Source organism: Podarcis pityusensis (assembly GCF_964106645.2).
Source record: "Podarcis pityusensis genome assembly, chromosome: 1".
In the NCBI taxonomy this organism is placed as follows: domain Eukaryota; kingdom Metazoa; phylum Chordata; class Lepidosauria; order Squamata; family Lacertidae; genus Podarcis; species Podarcis pityusensis.
Window position 1 is genome coordinate 103,387,256 of NC_138028.1, and position 20,025 is coordinate 103,407,280.

The window sequence follows — 20,025 nt, forward strand, 5'->3', positions numbered from 1 at the left end:
AAACAAAACAAAAGCCGAGTCGTGCACGGAGGGTCCTGCCTCAACAGCGACCGAAGAGGACGACTCTGTGGGAAATGGTGATCCCGTGAAGAGTTGCAGGAAAGGGGAAAAGGAAAAAAGAGAGAGAAAGGACTAGACGCCTGCACATACATCCAGCTTGGAAGAGCATCTACTGCAGAGCAAGGAGAGAGAAAGAAAAGAGATCGTGCATACCTTGCCCCACCAGCCCGGCCACTCGAGAAGACCATTTGGCCCACATCGGATCACCACGGTTATAAAAAAGCATCGCTTCACCTGCTTCATCCATGTTTGAGACCTCCTATTGCACCGCCGCTTCGGGAAAGATCGCTCCCAAGCCTCTTTCGATCGTCGTTGTGTTTAAAGATTTGGTTTTTTTAGAACAGTGAAGAAAGTAATTTTTCTGCGCTTCTGTACTACCCTCCACTCACTCCACCCTCCAAAATAGCTGGAAGCCGCATTGCCCTCCCTCTTCCCTCCACCACTTTTGTGTGGTTTTTAAATCCCGAATATAAGGATATTTTAAGCATTAACTGAGGGAGGGAGTCATATGGGCTGGGGGAGTTTCCTTAAGGCTTTTATTTTTTTCCTTCGAAGGCAAATCGAGTGTCAAATTATACCATCTACTCCTCTTGAGCGGGCATGGACAAAGACTGAATGTAAAAAGTGGAAAGTGGAAATGAGAATACACTAGGTAAAGAAAGATCAGAGAGACATTTGTGGTGCTGTGGAGGACAGATAAGCTCTGGTTTCTGCCCTGTCCGTGTTACTTGCTCTCAGCATTATTAATAGGAAACATCAGTGTTTCACAAATTCCTTTTTTTTTATTAATGGATTAATTTACTATTGCCCATTCCGTTGAAAACAGGTTTGTGCTGACACTTGAAACTAATGTGGAACTATTTCTCACCCAGACACTACATACTGTTAAAGAGGCGTGAAGAAGAAAGTATTGTTTACTAATATCTGTGCGACTTGCCTGATTCCAGTACTCCTGGGGGATATTTTACAGATTTTAAAGTGAAGAAAACAATGCTCCAAGGCAATTTGCTTAGTAGTTGGTCAATTGCTTTACTATTGACCTTTTAAACTGGGTCCTTAATATGTTCTTATGAATTGAATTTTGCCACTGTTTGTACAGAAGCCAAATGACGTGTATGTTCCCAAATACATACATCCCTTTACTGGAGGATCTACTAAGGAAGACCTAGATACACTAGTATTGAAATCTGATTTTACTCTTATGGACACTACTTTCCAAATATGTTCTTACAGAAAATTTTAATAAAGTGAAAGAGGGATTTTCATATTTGGAGGACCTGGAAAGCTGGATATATAGAATAACTTCATATCATTTCTAACTATTTGGAAAATGGGAGCTGCTACAAAGTTGGTGTTTGCTGTTTTTCTTATCTCTTGTTCTTCAGGTAAGTGTACAGTATATAGTTTTCTTCTCAACTTAGCTTTCAGTATTCTAATATCCTTAACGTTACCTTGCATTATCATTTGTTAAATTAAAATGTGGATTAAATTTTTTTTTGTACTTCTTTGTCAACAGCAGTGACACTACAGTGTGTGTGTTGTTTGGAATACCACAACTGTGCTTTACTGCTACTGATGTTTTACAGACTACCAGTGCGCAAGCTAATAATTTGTAGTGTTAGCCATTCCTTCATGTTTGTCAGCATTATGGTAACTTACCAGTAACTTGGTTTTAATATTCACAGCTTTCTCTTTTGAAAATTTATTAGTAGCTTCTTAAACAAATATGAAAAATATAGAATTGGAAAGTTGTGTTGAATGGTCTTAGATGAGAGGTATAAACTTTAAAATACTTTTCACACAGTAGGTTTTAGGTTTTCTTAATCCTTTAATATCCACGTAGTAAGTAGTGTGTGCTAAAGTAAATGGTAAGCCTCAACTTCTGCAACAAAATCTTTTCATTATAATAAATAAGTTTGAAAAGGTTTTGCTCATAGGAACAATGCATTACTGGGTAGCAAGCAGTGGTTGAAAGAATTGCTTCATGCACAGCACTTTGACTAGTTAGTAATGGATTGGATGGCTATTCTTGGTTTTCCCTTACTAAATGTGCATGCTATAGTTGTACTTTAGTTTCCTAGGTGCATGCATTCAGTGTTGAAAAGAGAAATAGATTTTATAATTGACATATTTGGTTATGATTTTACTTTGATTTACATTGTTATCTAGCTCTTGCTCTCCATCAGTTTTGTAATGTGTGTGAGATTTTGCTGAATGGTACACTTTCTTGTGGTTATTAAATGGATACAGTCTAGTCTTGTGTCTGTAATGTTATTGATCTGTTCCGTGTGGGCTGACTGTGCTGTGAAATGGCGATCAGTGCTAGAGACTGAAGAGATTGTGAATTTTATGTAAAGGCAAAATAGCTAAATGAATAACACAGTTTGGCATAAACTGTTACATCAAATGAAAAGTTACAATACATTTTAAAGAAGTGATGTCCTTATTGGGTAAACTGTGTTGTAAACATTTCTGAAATTCCATATGAAAATGTTGCTTAGAATATTCCGTTTCTTAACATTTTGCTTATAGATACAATACTTCAGATAGCATCTGTTTACATTTTCATGCTCCAATTTGCATTTTATCAGCTATAATAAAGGTCTGCTTTTTTCTCTTCTATAAATGGTTTAACATCATTCCAAGGGGGAAGCACAGGATGCTCTTAGATAACCTCACATTTTGAACTGATTCTGCTTACCTTTACCTGAAAGCAGGTTCTAGATTCTTGGTTGCTTAGTGTTTCAGATCTACCTAAGTCAGAGAAACATTTGATTCAAAAGGCCATCCACTCAGTGCTCCCTAAGTGACTTTAGTTCATAGAATACAGTACATAGCAGTTACCATGCAGAAAAATGCTTTTTTTGGAAGGCATTTCTAAAAGATGTATGCAGGGTATAAGCTATCAGCAATGTACCTAGCAGCTCACATTAATGCACTCATTTTAAAGCAAGGCGTGCAACAGATTTAACTTCTGTAACTGAAATTATGGATGTGTCTTGCACTCTAGAAAAACATTTAGACTGGCCATTTAAATATGCTTACAACACAGTGGACTATGTTTTTCATGTTTGTTTTTCTATGAAGGATAGGCATGAGCGAATATAATTTACTGAAACACAAAGTTGGGGAAACTATTGAATATTACTAAAAAGCCACTACATCTGAATGGATGGCCTACTCTGCCTTTTTGCTATCTTCAAACATATTGACTAGTGTTGCCCAAAACTCTGAAGAAATAAGTTACTGACTTTTAATAAATATAGTTAATATGGAATGCACCAAATGAAAAGTTGCATTTAAAATGTAATTAAAGCAGTGGTGGAAAGTTGTTTTCTTGAAACATACTGTGGTTTACTACTGAGTAAATGCAATTTTGAGAATGCAAAGGGGTGAGCTTACAACCTCATCTTCTTAAGAATACAGTAATTACCCAATGTAAAAGCAGTGGCCTTCTCTTTTACATTCTATAGAATGTTTAATGCAGTTTACATCTGTTTTAAAACATATCCACAGAGTTGAGAAAGTAGTAAAAGTATATAGGCATCTCATGCCTCCATAGAAGAGACATCTCTGGAAAATTAATGTTGAGAGAATGACTTCAGCAATCTTAGCCTCTTAGCTAGTAACAGTGTTAGTAATGATGTGGAAGAGTGCCTTATCTTGTAGTTGAAGTGGTGTGAATATCTGTAAATTCATTCAGGAGTTAGGACTACAGTGTGTGCTTATTGTAGATTGCATTTTTACAAGGCATTTGTACTAGGTGCCTAGTCCAAATTTTGAAGGAGGCAAAACTTAAAAATAGTTTTCTAGGTTTGTTGTTGTTTAACAGAAGGTCACTTATAAGAGCTTTAGCCTTCCTGTTTTGTAGGTTACCCATCACCAGGACATGTAACCAGTTTACACATGTAAACTTCAACAAAGAAAGTGTCCTGGTATACACACCAAGCTAATTCTACTTAAGACTTGGTATGAATCTGTGGGCTCTCGTGAGATTGTGAGCACTTAGCTTCTTCCTGGTTGTTCTGCTGCTGTTATAAGCCATGGTTTGGCTTAGTGTGCCTCCTGAGCCTGGTTTAGCTAGCTCACTGTTTAGCTTTCATGGACAAAACCACAAGCTGTAAATCGTAGTGCAAACCGTGGTTACAGTTCCTAGTTGGTTTGGAGAGACCTAACCATGAGTCTGGATTAAGATGACACTAAGCCAAATCTTAGCTCAGCTCAGCTCAGCAGCAGAAACTGAATGACCAGTGATGCACATAGTATCTGTGAATTCCTTTACAGAAGCTTGCGTGTTTTAGTAAACCATGGTTTGATTTAGAGTGACATGCAACCCCAGCCAGTGATGAGGCAAGTTCTTGAGAATACCTTTTGTCTAGAGAGGATGCAAGATGAAGTTAGGGAGAAATTGCTTTCTTTTCTTCTTTTTTTAAATGATATTTATTGAAAAAAGAGTTTTTTTAAAAAAAAATTACACAAAGGAAAAAACAAGACAAAAAAATAAAAATAAAAAAATAAAAATAAAACCATCATTCTCCAATTCTCCACTTTCAATACCTTCTTTCCTTGACCTCCTCCTCCTCCCTTTTCCTGTATCCTGTTTTATAATAATCACAGCAAATCCTTTCCATAATTCATAGTATTCTGTTATCACATTACCTTGATCTATTTTCATCTTATCTTATAGAAAACCTTAAAGTTTAAAACTTAAATCTTAATTTTTACCAACTTCTCCTAAACCATAACATTCTTACCTAGTTCCCCAGACATTTTTATAAGAGCCAAATAGTTTCATTTCAACATTTTCCTAACATTCATCAATTTTATAAAACAGTCCTAATGATAAGAATAAAAGAAAAAAGCAATCCAGTCTTCATCCAACGTCCCTTCCTCCTGGTCCTGGGTTTTGTCAGTCCTTTTTATCCTATTAATCTAGCACATTAACCTGGCAATCTTATATCCGAGGCCCTCAAGTCTCTTCCATGTCCCTTTTCGTACCTCTTCTTTATAATTCCCTTTTATTCGTGGGAACTCCAGCTTGGTAGTGTTTTTGACCCTTTTCAGCAAGACGATCCCTTTTCCATAGTCCAGGATAGGTTCGATGTAGTATTTACAAGCATGCTCCAGATTCCCTTCAAAGTTGAGAGCCCCCACAGCTCCAAACATCTGACGGCCCCTTTCCAGACTTGAAAAGTCCAAATCTCCCTGTAAAGGGGGGTCTATCCAACCCCCCATTTCCAAACCAAACCAGATTTTATCTTTCCAAGTCTGATTTTTTCCAAGTTCATTTATCAAATCCAAGAGTTTATATTCCTGCTGGGCCGCAGCTCCCTCCGTCTCTGGCGCCCAAGATTCAGCAAGGTCCTCTTCTTTCAGTTGTTCTGTCATGGCACACTCCTGTTTTGATTCCTGGGTGGGCTCCATATAGTTTCCCACTACCTGTTCAAAGGTTCTGGCCGTGTTAGTCATGAAATCCGTCTTCTGACTTAACTGATCCAATAGGGCATTTATTTTACAGAAAGCACCCAACAGTGCTTCTGAAGACATTGTCCTACAAGGTCACAAATCCTTTCCCACAGTTGTAATCAGTGACAGCTGCAAGTTCCCAGAAATTAGTTACAATTTCACAGTTCCCCACTAGGGGGAAAAACTTCTGGTTGTTCTTTTTCTTGAAAACAATAGCAACAAAGTTTCTTTTTTAAGATATTTTGTCCATATTTGTTCTTTTAAAAGACGAAGGGAAACAATGGAGTCACAATGTTTCTCTTCTTTTAACTATTGTCAAAGACATTTGTTTCTGGTCAATGAGCTTCAAACGTCAATTCTGACACCCCGCTCCAGGGTCAGGACGGTGGAAAATTACTTTGCTTTAGATTCACTTCTGCAGGTTTAAGCAGCTCAGAAAAGGTCCCCCTTCTTCCCCTGCTACCGAAGGGGGGTTCAGCGATTTTAAATGATGAAAGTTGATCCTTTAAAAGTGATTTTTAAGGCTCTAGTTTGCGTTGTCTTTGCTTTGTTCTGACTACGAGGAAACGGAAGGGTGACTTCCTGTTTAAACCTTCCCGTTTCAGTACCAAATTAGGGTTAATTTTTAAGTCAAAATTCCTTTTTATTTCGCCAGTTCTTATTTGAAGTCCAAATATTCAATGTTCCAGTACTCACGGTTGGTTGTTTTTAATGCCAAATTGTCCCAGGAAAAAGGCAGCGCTCTCCGGCAACGACTATGCGGCTTCGCTCCGCAGAAAAAGCAATTGACTCACAGCACCGCGCCACTTCCCCCTCTTCACTTCAGAGCCCGTTTGTGGGTTCTTTTGTGGGTTGGGGGGGCGCTAAGGGTGCCCGCCGAGTCCCACGGTCACAGGCTTCATCCGCCTGTGATTTCCAGAAGGGTCCCCGCTTCGCCGCAGCGGAAAAGACCCGTTTCATGCGGAGCTGGTCCCTCCAATTCAGAGGGAGTCCGCCATTGCCGGTGGCGCCACCCCGGAAGTCTCAGGGAGAAATTGCTTTCTTCTACTGTATTGCATAGTCTTAACACACAGTGTATATGTATTTTAAAGAATATGTTTTTCCCCCATGTACAGTATTACAGAAAATTGAATTTTAAAACACATCTTTAGAGTCAAGCTACAGCCAAAGAAAATGAGTCAAGATATTTAATTAGAATATAGAAAATGAAGCAACTTGCCTTTTCCATACCTTAAAAATAATTAAGGTATCAACAGTGATATAGCATAAATGTGGTTATCATTAAATTGTTTCTATAAGCATACGTGTGTAACTGTCTATTACTAGTAGATTATAAAAAAAAATTATAGCTATTTAGTTCAAGCACTGACTAATGTGCATCTAATAAAAACTGAACTGTTATGTATATCAAGGAAGAGTAAATAGTACAGTTTTGATAATACTCCACAATCCCAGCCAAATATCACAAAACATTCGGTAGTTCTCAAATATAATAACCAATTGTTGCCTAATGCAGCACTTGTATACTGAAAGTATTTTTGTAAATTGTTGTTTTTATAATAGTGCTCAAAGTACACAGGTTTCATAGTTGCTGCTGAACTGTCAAACCTTGAGTGTTCATAACTGGTGTAACTTTTGCTCTTTTGTGTCTGTCAACAAACATTGAAGTTTTGGTTTTTTTATGAGGTTACTGCATGGCTATACTGCAGCTGTAAGGGAAACCACCATGATAGGAGATTTGTTTTAACAGCTTTGGGATTCAGATTTCAGCTTGTTTAAATTGCTTGAGTAACTGAAACGATTGTCCTTGTTCATTATGCTTGCTAAACAATTCTAACTAAAAATGTAACCTTAGCTTTGCAAATTTCCATAGAAACATTTGGGGTTTTCTAGCACACAAATTCATAAATCTGTATCTGTTTACAGATTTGTCGATCAGCAAGATGTGCCCCTTTTCTTGGTTGTTCTAAAATGCTTTACATGGGTATTTTACTGAGGTAAAAAGATTATGAAAATCTTTTCCTAAGGTACTAGAAATAGGGGCTATGTGGCAGGTGTCTAGTAGTCCACATTTCTATGTTATACTTTCAGTTGTCATGGTTTCTGGGAAAACTGCAAATTAAGCTTTGGTATAAAGAATTACCCTAGGAAGGAATCGGTAGTTCTCCAAGGAAGCTCAAGATCTTCACAAATCCCTCACTGTTTACTGGTACCATCAAAGACATAAAATATGTTAGTCCTGGGTGGAATATATAGGAAGCTACATGTTCTATCTCATGTGCTGATTGCCATTCCCAATAATTTACTGGGGCTCTTCATAAATTTGACAAGTTTGCCTCCGTAAGGTCCACCTCCCAGGGAATTGCTAGGCATTGCAGCATTATTTGGTTGTAAACGTCAAACAGTTCCTATTCTTGGTGTAGAGTGCAAGCCAAACCACTGACCCACTGTTAAAGTGAGCTTGGATACAACAGAGAGTTTGGGTGCAACTTTAGCAGACTTCACTGGCAGGGAGCTCCTGCCACCATTGAAGTCCCCATTGTGATGTCCATGCCACTTGCAGCCAACACACCTTCCCCCCTCAAGTTGGGTGTTTCTGGGGGTAAGAGGGGATAGAGCTGAACCAGCCAGGGACCTGCTGGATCCTATGCTTGTCTTCCTACTGGTGGTGGGCCCTATCTAGGCCTCTTTGTTGTACCAAACTGGAGCTGGCTCAAAATGAGCAGCATTAGTCACTTCCTCACCATCCACCTGGCTGCTGGTATGAGCTACAGAGTTGGGCTGCTTTGATGGCAATGTTGCTCCATTCAGTGCCACTGTTACTGGCTGGGGGTTAGGATTGCTCTTTTAAGCTGATATCTTATGGGCACTTACCGGTAGCTGACCGTAAGCCACATTGAATACTGTGGGGTTATTTCTGAGTAAGTGTGTGTAGAATTGCACTGTTTTAGTGAAGTTTACTATGACAAAAATTTACAATACCTTTTTTGTGGTACTGTAACTTAGTGACTCCAAAATAGCAAGACAGATATAAAAAAAGCCAAACTTGCTGTGCTTTCAACTATGATTTGAACCAATCTAATTTTTGAAGGTGTTGAGCAGTTGGGTTGAATAGCATAATACTTGCATAGAATAAACACTAATTTCTCAAACTTACTAAATGAAAATTAAAAATTCTCTTACCGTTTTCTTTTTAACACTGAGCAATTACGGTTATAATTATCAATCTTAAATATAAATTTTAGGAGGTTAATTTATACTGACTTTATAGATCAGCCTTCCCCAACCTTCTGTCATTCAGATGTATCAGACTCCAGCTTGTGCATCAGCCTCAGCCAGCTTGGCCAAAATGTACAGAGATGATGGGAGCTGCAATCATAAACATCCAGAGGCTCCAAGGTTGGGGGAGGCTGTTCTAAATTATCATAACTGTATAAATTAATGAAAGTACTTTAGCTTATGCTATTTCATTTGTGGCTTTATGAGACATATATAATGGCAAAAAGTACAGTATGCCTGTATTATTGTTTCAGAAGTACAAGGTTGAATTTTAACTTTGACCATGCTGCAGTAGAAACTTCAGCCACTATTAATTCCTCTTTATATTTCTCATTCAGAACAATTAAAGTTTTCTTCTGCAGTCACGTTTTGGAGTTATTTAAACACTTCAGGAATATCTATATATCTCACATAGGCCGTGCACAGTCATACCTCATTTTAAGTCTGCCCCATTTAGGGTCCATTTCATCAAACGTCCACAGCAAACCCGGAAGTACCAGAACGGGTTACTTCCGGGTTTGCTGCACGCGCAGAAGCGCTAAATCGCACTTTGTGCATGCTCAGAACAGCACTTTGTTGAGTGTCCCTTTCGTCCAGCATCCAGGGCTCCAGAACGGATCCCAGATGCAAAAGGAGGTACGACTGTACTTAGAAATGAGAAATTCACTTGTCTTTTGTTTTAGCACCCGTCGGAGAAAGCTATCATAGCCACTAGTGCTTCTGAGAACCAGAGTATTCGGGCACGAGCCTGCAGTTTGCAGCAAATTTTGCTGACATTGCACAACTTTTGGAGCACTGCTTGGTAATGTTTTGGTATTTAGCCCTACATCTTAGTGTTTCATTGCATTTGTATACCACCCATCCTACTAAGTTGTCTAGGAAGTTTACATAAAAAATAGAAAACAATTAACAATAGAAATCTAAAATAGCTAAAGCAATTTTAAAGCAGAGGGTATTAAAGAAATCTTGTTTTTAATCACTGTTAAATATCTATTGAAACTCTTCCAAACAGTTAGGGAGGGGGGTCATCTTCAGCTTGATTCCAAGGCTGGAATCAAGAAATATTGGCGTATTATGACCACTCTTAAAACACTTTGCAGATAAATTGCTTGCATCTGTTTTGACATGGGTTCTACTCATACAGAGTTTGTGCTTACTGTATCTTTTATTCCTTCTTACAAGTCTTTTTTTAAATTTTTTTAAAAAGATAGATTCTTACCAGTTTATGTAGCCTAAGGTTATGGAAAGGATCTTGGAGAAGTGTGACTTACTACTTGTACGTTAAACTTTCCCTTCCTGGCTCACTAGATCAATTAGAGTAGCTTTGTCTGACAGTGTGAGAGGGATTATTATTGCATTGCTGAATGAAGTTAGGATCCCAACTGCACAACCAACATGCTTTGAGTTGCTTTGTAAATAAGCGATTACCAGACTTGGAAGATTTTTGCCAAGTTCCCTAAGTTCCCTGCTTGAGGAAGCTGCTTAAGTATGTTACGGTGTCCTAGCTCTAGGTCTTCCTGGATGATAGTAATAATAAAAAACCCTTTAAGGTGTTATGATTATGCTACTGCAACTGGGTGTCCAGAATGCAGCAATAACCTTTTTATCAATTTTGGCTGCCTCACTAGTAGTTACCTTTCTGGATTCATGCCTTGATAACATCCATATAAGAAAACTGTAAGATACTGTTTATGGGGCTGCTGTGATAATTTGCATATTCCTTTGGTATTATATTATTTGCAGTGATTACCACTTTGTTTCTGGCCAAATTAATAGTGCTGGTGCTGACCTTTTTAAGGCCCTAAACAGACTGGGAAGCAAATTGTATTGAGGACAGAGTCCACTCACATCACGTATCTCAATGCTTAGGTCAAAACTAGAAATCCTTTTTTTGTGTGTGACCCAATATACAATGTGGAGGCACACGGCTTAGGTGTTTCTTGATCGTGAAACTGCATTTGTTGACAGGCCCAAAGGGGTCCACCTGGCACCATTTGGACTTCTGCCAAGTATTAGAAATGCGGCTCATTTTAGGATATTTGAGAGAATACCTTTTACATTTAGTTTGAATTCTGCTTGTCTCAGTGTCTCACTTTTGTGTTGATCATTCTGTTTAACTTGTTTGTTTACTGTGTTAGCAAACCTTAGTTCCTTTTCTAAAGATAAGTTTGGGATATACAAGTATTGTTAGCCTCTTATTGTGCTTTTAGTAAAGTTTTGTGGGGAGGGAACCCTAAGCTGTACAGGGTGGGTAAAACAATTTTTTTTAAGAAGTGGCCCTTTGATTTTTTTATTTAAAATGTTTTAAAATTAATTTCCCCTTAAAAATGAAACTTTTTTTGGATCATGTATGAATGCAGTCTGTCTTGTCAAATGTTTAACTGTCTATTAAATACAAGTTAAAGGCTGCTTTTTCTGCCTAAATATTTATTTACTTGCATCATTTATTTCAAGAAACAAATTTTTCCAGTGCAGCTTGCAGTACTAAAATACATTTTTTTTAAACTGCAGTCGGCAGTACCAGTGTAAATAAGTCAACAAAAGCTTGCATTCTTTTACCAAGCCTACTTGGAATTAGGAGAAGAGTGGTTTTGTGCTTGGCATGGAAGAGAGGAATTACTTCCTATACCTATGTACTTACTTTCCATGCTGGACATGGAGGAGGGAGTGAGCTCTCCATTTGCCCTTTGCCAGCCTGCTCACTAGTCTGCATGGAAGTCCATGCGCCTGCCTTAATGCAATTCCTAGATGTCTATGGTTGCCAGGCTAATGCTTAAATAAAAGGCTCATCATGTTAATATACTTTAAAGCTCATTGGGATCTCTTCCCACAGGGAAGGTGGTAGATGGCTGTGGGAGGAAGAAGAGCCCAGCTAGAGTGGATTGGTGTTGAGTAAGGAAAAGGAAAATTAAGGAAAAGTTCCGCAGGAGCAGGCTCTGCAGCCATCTTCACCTCTTTCTTTGCATTTCTCAGTGCCCGCAAGAGCTGTCTCTTTTTGATCAACTATTATAAATAACCATGGATTCCATTCATCCCCTCTTTGAAGTGGAAGGTGACCAGTTGCATTCTGGTGAAAGTCATGAGCAGAATGTTATTCTCCTTTCCTGCTTGGAGTTGGGAGAGGGCGGTGGGTAGCTTAATGAAAACATTGGCACAGTGGTCTGGCTCACATATCACAATAAACCATAGCTTCTGCTTAAAAATCTGTGCTTTGTTTCCCAGCTGCTGCACTGGGGAGGAAACAAACCAGAGCCTGCCTTGCTGCATGTGAACCTAGGCTTGTGGTTTGTTTCTGCCAAACAAACAATCAGCAGTAAGCCAAGAAGAAATATTGTCTACTCCTCGTGGTTTGAAGAAAAACAAACCAGGGATAGAATTCAACTAACCTGTTGTACTTCAGTGATTACCTCTGGCACAATGGGACTCTCCACTCCATCATGTATGTCCTGCACTATACCCAAATCTGCTCTGTATGGTTGTGAGAACCCCATAGTAGGTTTAGGAGGCATGTAGGGAGAGGAGAGCAGAAGAAGATTCTGTCAAGCCAGGAGAAACCTTGTACTAACAGAATCTTCGCCTTAGTACAGCAGGAGTGGCAGAGGAGCTGAGTGCAGACTTTTGAGCAGTGCACCAACATACTAACTCATACATATTAAATCATTTAAAAAACTACGGTCTGAACCACACCAAAGTAACAAGGCAAATTCAGCTAGAAGCAGTGCATTCAGTGTGGTGGCACCAGGTTTATGGAACTCCTTGCCCAGTGAGATTAGGCAGGTATCATCTGTGTTTTTGGCTCCAGGTGTGTTTTAGGCAGCAGTTTTAAACTTGTTCTAGCAAGCATTTTCCTGAATGTGACCCATATTGTATGCTTTGTGAACTTACCTGGCTTACACGGTATTTTGCTTTCATAGTGCTTTGTTTTATGTAGATAGTTTTATATGATCACAAAGTATAAACATATAATGAATGAAAAAAAATAAGCTTGTGACCTGCAGGAAAGGGTTTGAAAATAAAAACCACTAATATCTTAATGACGTTATACCGGGTTGTCCTTTGATTTCAGTGGGATGCTAATTGCAAATAATCTATTAGGCAAACTTGGCAGTTTCAAAGTTAAAATAAACTTGATTACCACTTGCAAGTATGTGAGGGAATCCATATGTCACTGATTTGTATTTGAAACTGGGGTCAGGAGTAATAAAACAGTGCATACAAAACTTTTAGATCAGTTTATCAGGAATGATTATCATGCAGGTTTTTAATGGATTTACAAATTGTATTGTTTGTTTTACGCCTTGAACATATTTAGAGAAACAACACCTATAACTAACTAACTAATCAAGCAAGCAAGCCAGTAATCAAGTAAAACAATTGAATTAATCTCTTTGCTGTGCCTGTCAAATCAATACAAAAGGTAACATTCTTATTTATTGAGTGTGAGGCTGCAAGCTAAAGCAAAACTTATTAATTTTTATTTTACTTGCTGCAAACACAGACTTCAGGGTGGTGTCTTGTTTCATTTCTGGAGCTGGGGAATTTGGAAGTGTTTAAAATCTGTTTTGGTAGTGCATTTGATTACTCTGAATCATAATATTGCCTAAACAGAAAAAAGGCACTAGCATTTGGCATACTTTCTAATGAAACCACTGAAGGGAAGAGGTAGATGTAAATATTGCAGGCAGGAGTATGCTAACAATGCAGCACAAATGAGGAAACATTTAAGAACATGTAGAAACTGTCCCAACAGGGGTATTTTTTTAGCCTTGTTTGCTAGTAAGAAATGTGTTAAATTATAATGCAAACCATCCAGAAAACCCATCTTGCTACATAGTTCATAGTGATACTGTGGAATTCCCTACTGCAAGAAGTTTGATGACCACAAACTTAAGACAGTGGAATTAGACAAATACATGGAGGATATGCTTCTCAGTGGTAACTTGTGATGATGACTATACTACTAGGGCTGGAGCCGGCATACCTTTGTATACCAGCTGCTGGGGAACAGCTGGAGAGTGCTAGCATGCTGGTGTCCTGCTTATAGGCTTCTCATAGCCATGCATTTGAAATTGGCTAGTCCTGAACTAGGTAGACCATTATTCTAATTCAGCAGGGCTCCTTTCTGTTCTTATCCACCCTTTATGCCACTAGGGATTTCATCCATTGTGCTCACTAGGAAAAGATCTCTCTCTCTCTCTCTCTCTCTCTCTCTCTCTCTCTCACACACACACACACACACACACACACACACACTCCATGGCTCCCTTGACCAACTACATTATTTCTGTGGCACCCCTGTGGGGCTCAGGAGCCCAGTTATGTCACCCCTTGCCTGCAGAGCTGGCAGCCTCTCACCCTTTTTCAAACGCCCTCCCTTGTAGAATGTTCCCTTGGCCTCTCTTCTCTCCCTTCCCCTCTCCTTGGGAGCTCTCCGGGCTGTTGCTGCTGCTGTCCCTGGTCTCTGAGTCCCCACCCCAACCCTGAAGAGAGGTGCTTCTCAGAGGCACCATTCACCTGCAGAGCTTATAGCCAGGGCTTCTGCAATAAACAGCTGTGCAAGCCTTTGAGAGGAAGAGACCCGGGAGGGCATCAGAGGAGGGAGGGAAGGAAGGAAGGAAAGAGGGACAGAGGCCATTGTTGCCCGCAGCACCCCTGATCATCATTCAAGGCATCCCAGGGTGCCACAGCACACAGGTTGAAAACCACTGCCTCTGTTGCATGATTGCCAGTAAGATCGATTTAGGTTCACAGACCTGAGAATAAAAAATGTTATCGGTGGTGGCTTCACAATTATGGAACATTCCCGAATGAGATACACTTGCTTCCTGTTGTGCAGACTTTACAATGGGCTTTAAGATACTATCTGTTATAGTCAGCGTTTGAAAATAGTCTGATGCCAGTTGCATTTTGCGACTGGCAACAGACCTTTTGTGAGGCAGTGCAGATGTCCAGGTGCCATTGTTGGGTATCTAACATCTCCATGTGGCTGCAATGCAACGCCAGTCAGTTGGTCTGTGGGGCAGCAGGGCACCCAAAGGCACCTCTTTGCTGTTGTACTTCCCTGCAAATCACCTGATTGGCGGGGTAGCGCGGCACTAGAAGACACACATCTTTTGGTGCTGTGGAAACATCAGAGGCAATGACTATCAAGCCCTGGTGGCGGTTGATGCTGGGGATGCTGCAGAGGAGAGGAACTGTTTGGGACTGCTGCTTGGAGCCCCATCAGCACTGCAAATGCGGAGCTGTTCGTTTGGCTGCTCCAACTTTTAAAACAGTTACAACAGCTGCCGCGCTTTGGTGTCAGTGTCATGGCTCCAAAGACCCCCTCGCCCCACAAGGCAGCAGCAGGAGTGCATCTACTGTTAATTGCACAGTTAAAAGGTGTAATTAGTTATCTATATGCTGTTTTCCACTGGTTTTGCCAGCATTGTGTGTGCTGCACAAATACTGTACGGAAGAAAATATATATTTCAGTCCATAGCAAATAATGCACTTAGCTTTTTAAATCAAGCTTCTAGTTTCGTGTGTGTGTGTGTGTGTGTGTGTGTAACGGATTGTGAAACCAAGCAGGAGGGTTCTTAGTAGGAATTGTAGTGAGCAAGGTTACTCCTTTTGTGTAACTTATTGCTCCTGCCTGTGACTACCAAAGCAGCTTCAAATTCAGTTTTTCTTGGCAAAGATCGTGGATCATTATGCCACAAAAGTGTAAACATGGCCTTGGGTATATAATTATCAGGAAAAATTTGCATAGGCCACCTTTTGAGGCATAGCTTGCTCATGGTTGATTACATAGCAGGAAAATACAATACCAAAAAAAAAAAAAAAAAAAAAATCAGTATTAACAATCACTGTGATACTGGTCTGCCTTATCACAAGGATTACTGAAATGTGTGTGCTTTGAAGCCTCAATGTATATGTTAAGGATAGACAATACGTTAAGGAGTTTAAAAATAAGAGTAGAGTGTTTTGAAAACTGAAGCATGGTACCAATATTTTTAATGTAAACACAAAATTAACCAACTATTAACAATTCTATTAAAATAGTAACAATGTGTCACTTATGTGGATTGCATATTGATGCATGCTTATCAAAAAAATAAAGTGTTGCTGATACCCACTCCCCAAATGTGAGTAGACATTCTGTTTTGGCACCCACAATCCAGGTTCCAAGAGCCACTTGGTTCCTAGCTTTTCTATCACAGTTTCTAACACAGGCTACTGTGTGGCTTTTCTGACTCTTTAAGGGTGCTGTTTTCTTTCTGAGATTATGAGCTGGTTTAGTATGTTAAGATGCTGCTTCTTAGTAACAATTAGGTTGGGGATCACCAACATGTGATTGATGGCCCATGTATATTTTTTAGATATTTTGAAGGGGTGGGAGAATGGCAGGCATTTCCTTGACCTTTGGAGGGGGTTTTCTGAATGTGATGTATGTATGCTCAAGTGTGCTGTGCACTTGGACAGAGAGAGCGGGAGAGATATTTGGCACAATGTGAAGTCTCTGAGAGAGTGGTGTGGCTATGTTTTGCTGGTACTGGGGAATGTTTCTTGTTAGACAGCAACAGCGCATGATGTGTGTGTGTGTGCGCGCGCACAACCTTATGGCAAGTGTGAGGTTGTGGCGAGGGGAGAAGCAAGGACTGTACTCTATAATTTTGTTATGACATGCCCCCATGGCAGCTATTTTAAGACTGGCCCCCACATGTGCCTGCTGACCCAGAAAAGTTGGCAACTCCAGGTTAGCTCAGGGGTGGGGAACTTTTGATCCTCCAGATATTGCTGGGCTATAGCTCTCATCACCCCTGGCTGTTGGCTGTACTGGGTGAGATTGATGGGGGAATTAGAGTCTAATAATACCTAGAAGGCCACTGTTTTTGCTGCAGTTGGCTTGGGGACTTTATGCTGGTGATGGGTATGGCCACCCACATTCATGCACATGAGACATGCAGCAGAAGTTTAAACCACTCCATCCAGTGATACAGTGTTACATGACCCCTTTTACCATTGCTGATTTGGGTGGTGGTGAACCTCTACTTGCTATTGATTGGAGTGCTCCTTCTTGTTTCTGGAGTGTTCCAATCTGCTATTATGCGTATTGAGCATTCCAATGTTTTGCAAGCACTTGGGAAAATATCAGAACATATTGGAACACTCTGGTCTCCTTTGATCAGTGGCAGATAGGAGGTATTTTGTTCAGTGCTGTTGGCCCTGGGCTAAGTACTGCTGGACCAGCAAAAAAAGGCTTGGTGGACTGGATTAGACTTGCAGTCCAGTTATATCAGAAGTGGTGAATCACTTATTTGTATTGGAAAATATAAAGCACCAATGAGAAATTATTCAATCAGTGATTTCAGTTGGCTGCTACAGCTTCAGGATGCATTTGAAATTGCCTTGATTTAACTCAGTCCACTCTGATCTTCTAGCAGATTCTCTTGTCTAGCTGGTTGTGGCTTTCAGTGTGAGGAACTGCTAGAGTACTCTTGGGGATGTGGGAAGTTTGGACCATAGCCAGTGCCAAAAGAGATCGCAACCTCCCAACCTTTTCCCTTAGCAGTGTGCTACTGAATATGTGCAATTAACACTGTAAGGCAGTTCTGTTTATATTCCTCAGATGTTGGTTTTCTGTGTACTTTGTGCATCGGTTTTCAGCAGCTTATTGGATCTGTTACGTTGCGGTAGTGTGCCATCAGCAGTTTGACAAGTAACTTTAAATCTTACTGCCGTAACTAGAAAACCATGTTCTTTAAAAGCCAATGACCATTTTTTCAAACCGTTAACTTGGTTGAGATGTCAGGCCAAATCATGGTTTAAACTTCCAAATATAAAATGGAATTGTTTTGTCAGCTTTCTTCTTCCATGCATTCCGCTTTGTAAGTTTGCTCCCTGCACCTCAAAGTGCAGTAGCTTCTGGAGTTGGAGTGATGGCTGTAACTTGCAGTCTATCCATTTAGACATTGCATCGTGATAATGGGACATGGTTTGCAAACCTGGTTCTGACTGTAATAGGCCAATTGTCTTTATCTTCTAAAAAGTTCTTCCTGGTGTCGCCCTTGCTCAAATCTTTTAGAGAGGCTCCCCCTACATTAAGTCGAAGTCGCCCCATAGTATGGCTTTTCCATCAGCAAATTTATTTAATTTACATAAAACTTTTCAAATAAAGTCAAGTCATCTTGAGTTTGGTGCATATAGGGATCTAACAGTTTACATTATTATTAAAGGGACAATGAATGGTTAAAAAAAATACCATTCTTGTATTTCAGTATTGAATGGATTTTAAAGTTTATTCCTTTGCCAAAAATGGCTGCTACCACCCTGTCCTTTACTTGAACCTGGTGCTGTCACTTGGTGTTGAAACCAATTACCACTGAAGATTTTACTTTCCCTAGGGGGTTTTAACAAGAGATACAAAGGCAATTTGTGGCTTGTATGTCTAGGCATTTCTTTTTTATAGGATCACTAATTCCCCTCATGTTCACTGTTACTGTTTCTAGTGTTAAAGACTAACCTGTAACCAGGATACCATTCTCCTTGAGATTTGGTTAAAGTCACAAGTTAAGTCTTGTCAACAATATCTGGAGGATCTAGGATGTAGCTGCTTTGTGTGTTGTAGTGGTCTCCTCTGTTGTTATGCATGAGACGTTTGCTGGAACTTTTGCTCCAGTTTGTATCCTCCCAACATCCATCAGAAAATTCAGCATTCTCTTCTTCCATTGCCGCCTCTTGTTGTCATTCCAGAAGTAGGTTGATTCCAGGAGTGTTGTGGAGATCTGTTGCTTCCAGTCTATTTGTTGATGTGAGGCATTTTGATCCTCTCATGGCAATAAGATGTCAGCGATATTTAATTTCAGCTTCTTGCAGTTTAATCATGCAAGCCCCCCCCCCCCCCGTGTTTCAGAAGCCAGATCCTGCATCACCATAACTAGACTGCTTTTATAAGTTATGAATATTAGGTTCCTTGGTTTTTTACATGCTTCCTCCTCCTTCCTGTATCAGGCAAAGCAGACGGTTACATGACAGGGGGAGGAGAGTTCTCTCCCCTAGTTTGAGTCTTAAGTGCTCTGTGTTCCAGTTCAGAATAATCAACAGAGGTTATGAGGTCTGGAAGCAGTGATTTAAGCATGAGGCAAATATTGTGCAGGATCTTTGTGTTCTACTCTCTCTACAAAAAAATGAAAACGTAAATTAATTCTCCTGTTTTGATTTTTCTGCATCATCAAGCTTGTTGAATGTATCTTCATTTTCTTTTTGTAATTGTTTGATCTTGTCTTAGATTTGGCTTAATTATTTTGTTGCTTTAGTTGTTTCTGTTAAACAATCAAGCCACATGTTAAATTCTGTCAGTTTTGTTTTCAGTGGAAGCATTAGTTCATTCTACGTATTTTTAATAAGCTCCTTTATTACTTCTTCTGCTGCAAGTTCATCTCCTCAGATATTGTTACCATTTTCTTTCTCCAGTGAGAAAGAGGCATCTTTTGAAGGCAGTGCCATCTTGGCTGAGGCCTGCATTAGTGTCGCAGTTGAAGTGAGCCTTCTATCTCAGAAAGAATTGATTAAATCAAGAACTCTGCCTCTTATCTGTGTGTCCCCCCCCCCCCCATAATTGGGAATCAAAAGTGGCTATATAAGAAGCATAATATAGGTTAGTTGGTTAGAGCATGGTGCTGATAACACCAAGGTCACAGGTTCGATCCCCATAAGGGACAGTTGCATATTTCTGCATTGAAGGAGGTTTGAACTAGATGATCCTCAGGGTACCTTCCATCTCTGATCTCACAGGATGATATTTAAAGGCAAAATGACCCCCTCTTGAATGCATTAAGACTGCCAAATTGCAGGCAGATGCCTCCAGAGCTCTTTGCAGGCAGATTCCCTCCAGAGCTCTTTGCTCAAAACTTTAAGGTTTTAAAAGTATCTAGCTTTTTTATCTTCTGTCAGAATTGGGTGCAATTTTCAGGCATGTTTGTCCCTTCTGAGGTAGTGAAGCCTACCGGCTTTCAGAATGTTAGCTGGAGTGATTCTTTGCAAGGGAAGACTTCTCTCTTTTTTTGGAAGATGAATAAAATAGAAAACACTTCACCTCCCTATATGTTCAGCGGACAGTCTGAGAAGTGGTAATATGAGGCAGGTGCCTTGAGTAAGTGCAAGGTAGTAGTCTTACCAATAAGCAACACAACCGGGAGCTCCTTTAAGGGACAAGCAGGTTTAGCTGATTTAAGGGGA

General features: G+C 39.9%; 1 protein-coding gene across 2 annotated transcripts in view; it reads left to right on the forward strand.

The window, feature by feature from the left end:
- The first annotated feature begins 6 nt into the window (after nucleotides 1-6).
- Nucleotides 7-20,025, forward strand: part of ACVR2A (activin A receptor type 2A) — a 57,698-nt gene continuing 37,679 nt past the window's right edge. For both annotated transcript variants that reach the window (XM_081007594.1, XM_081007595.1), the window contains exon 1: nucleotides 7-1,445. In XM_081007594.1, the coding sequence (XP_080863720.1) occupies nucleotides 1,391-1,445 (55 nt within the window). In that variant the 5' untranslated portion in view covers nucleotides 7-1,390. The remainder of the gene's footprint in view (nucleotides 1,446-20,025) is intronic.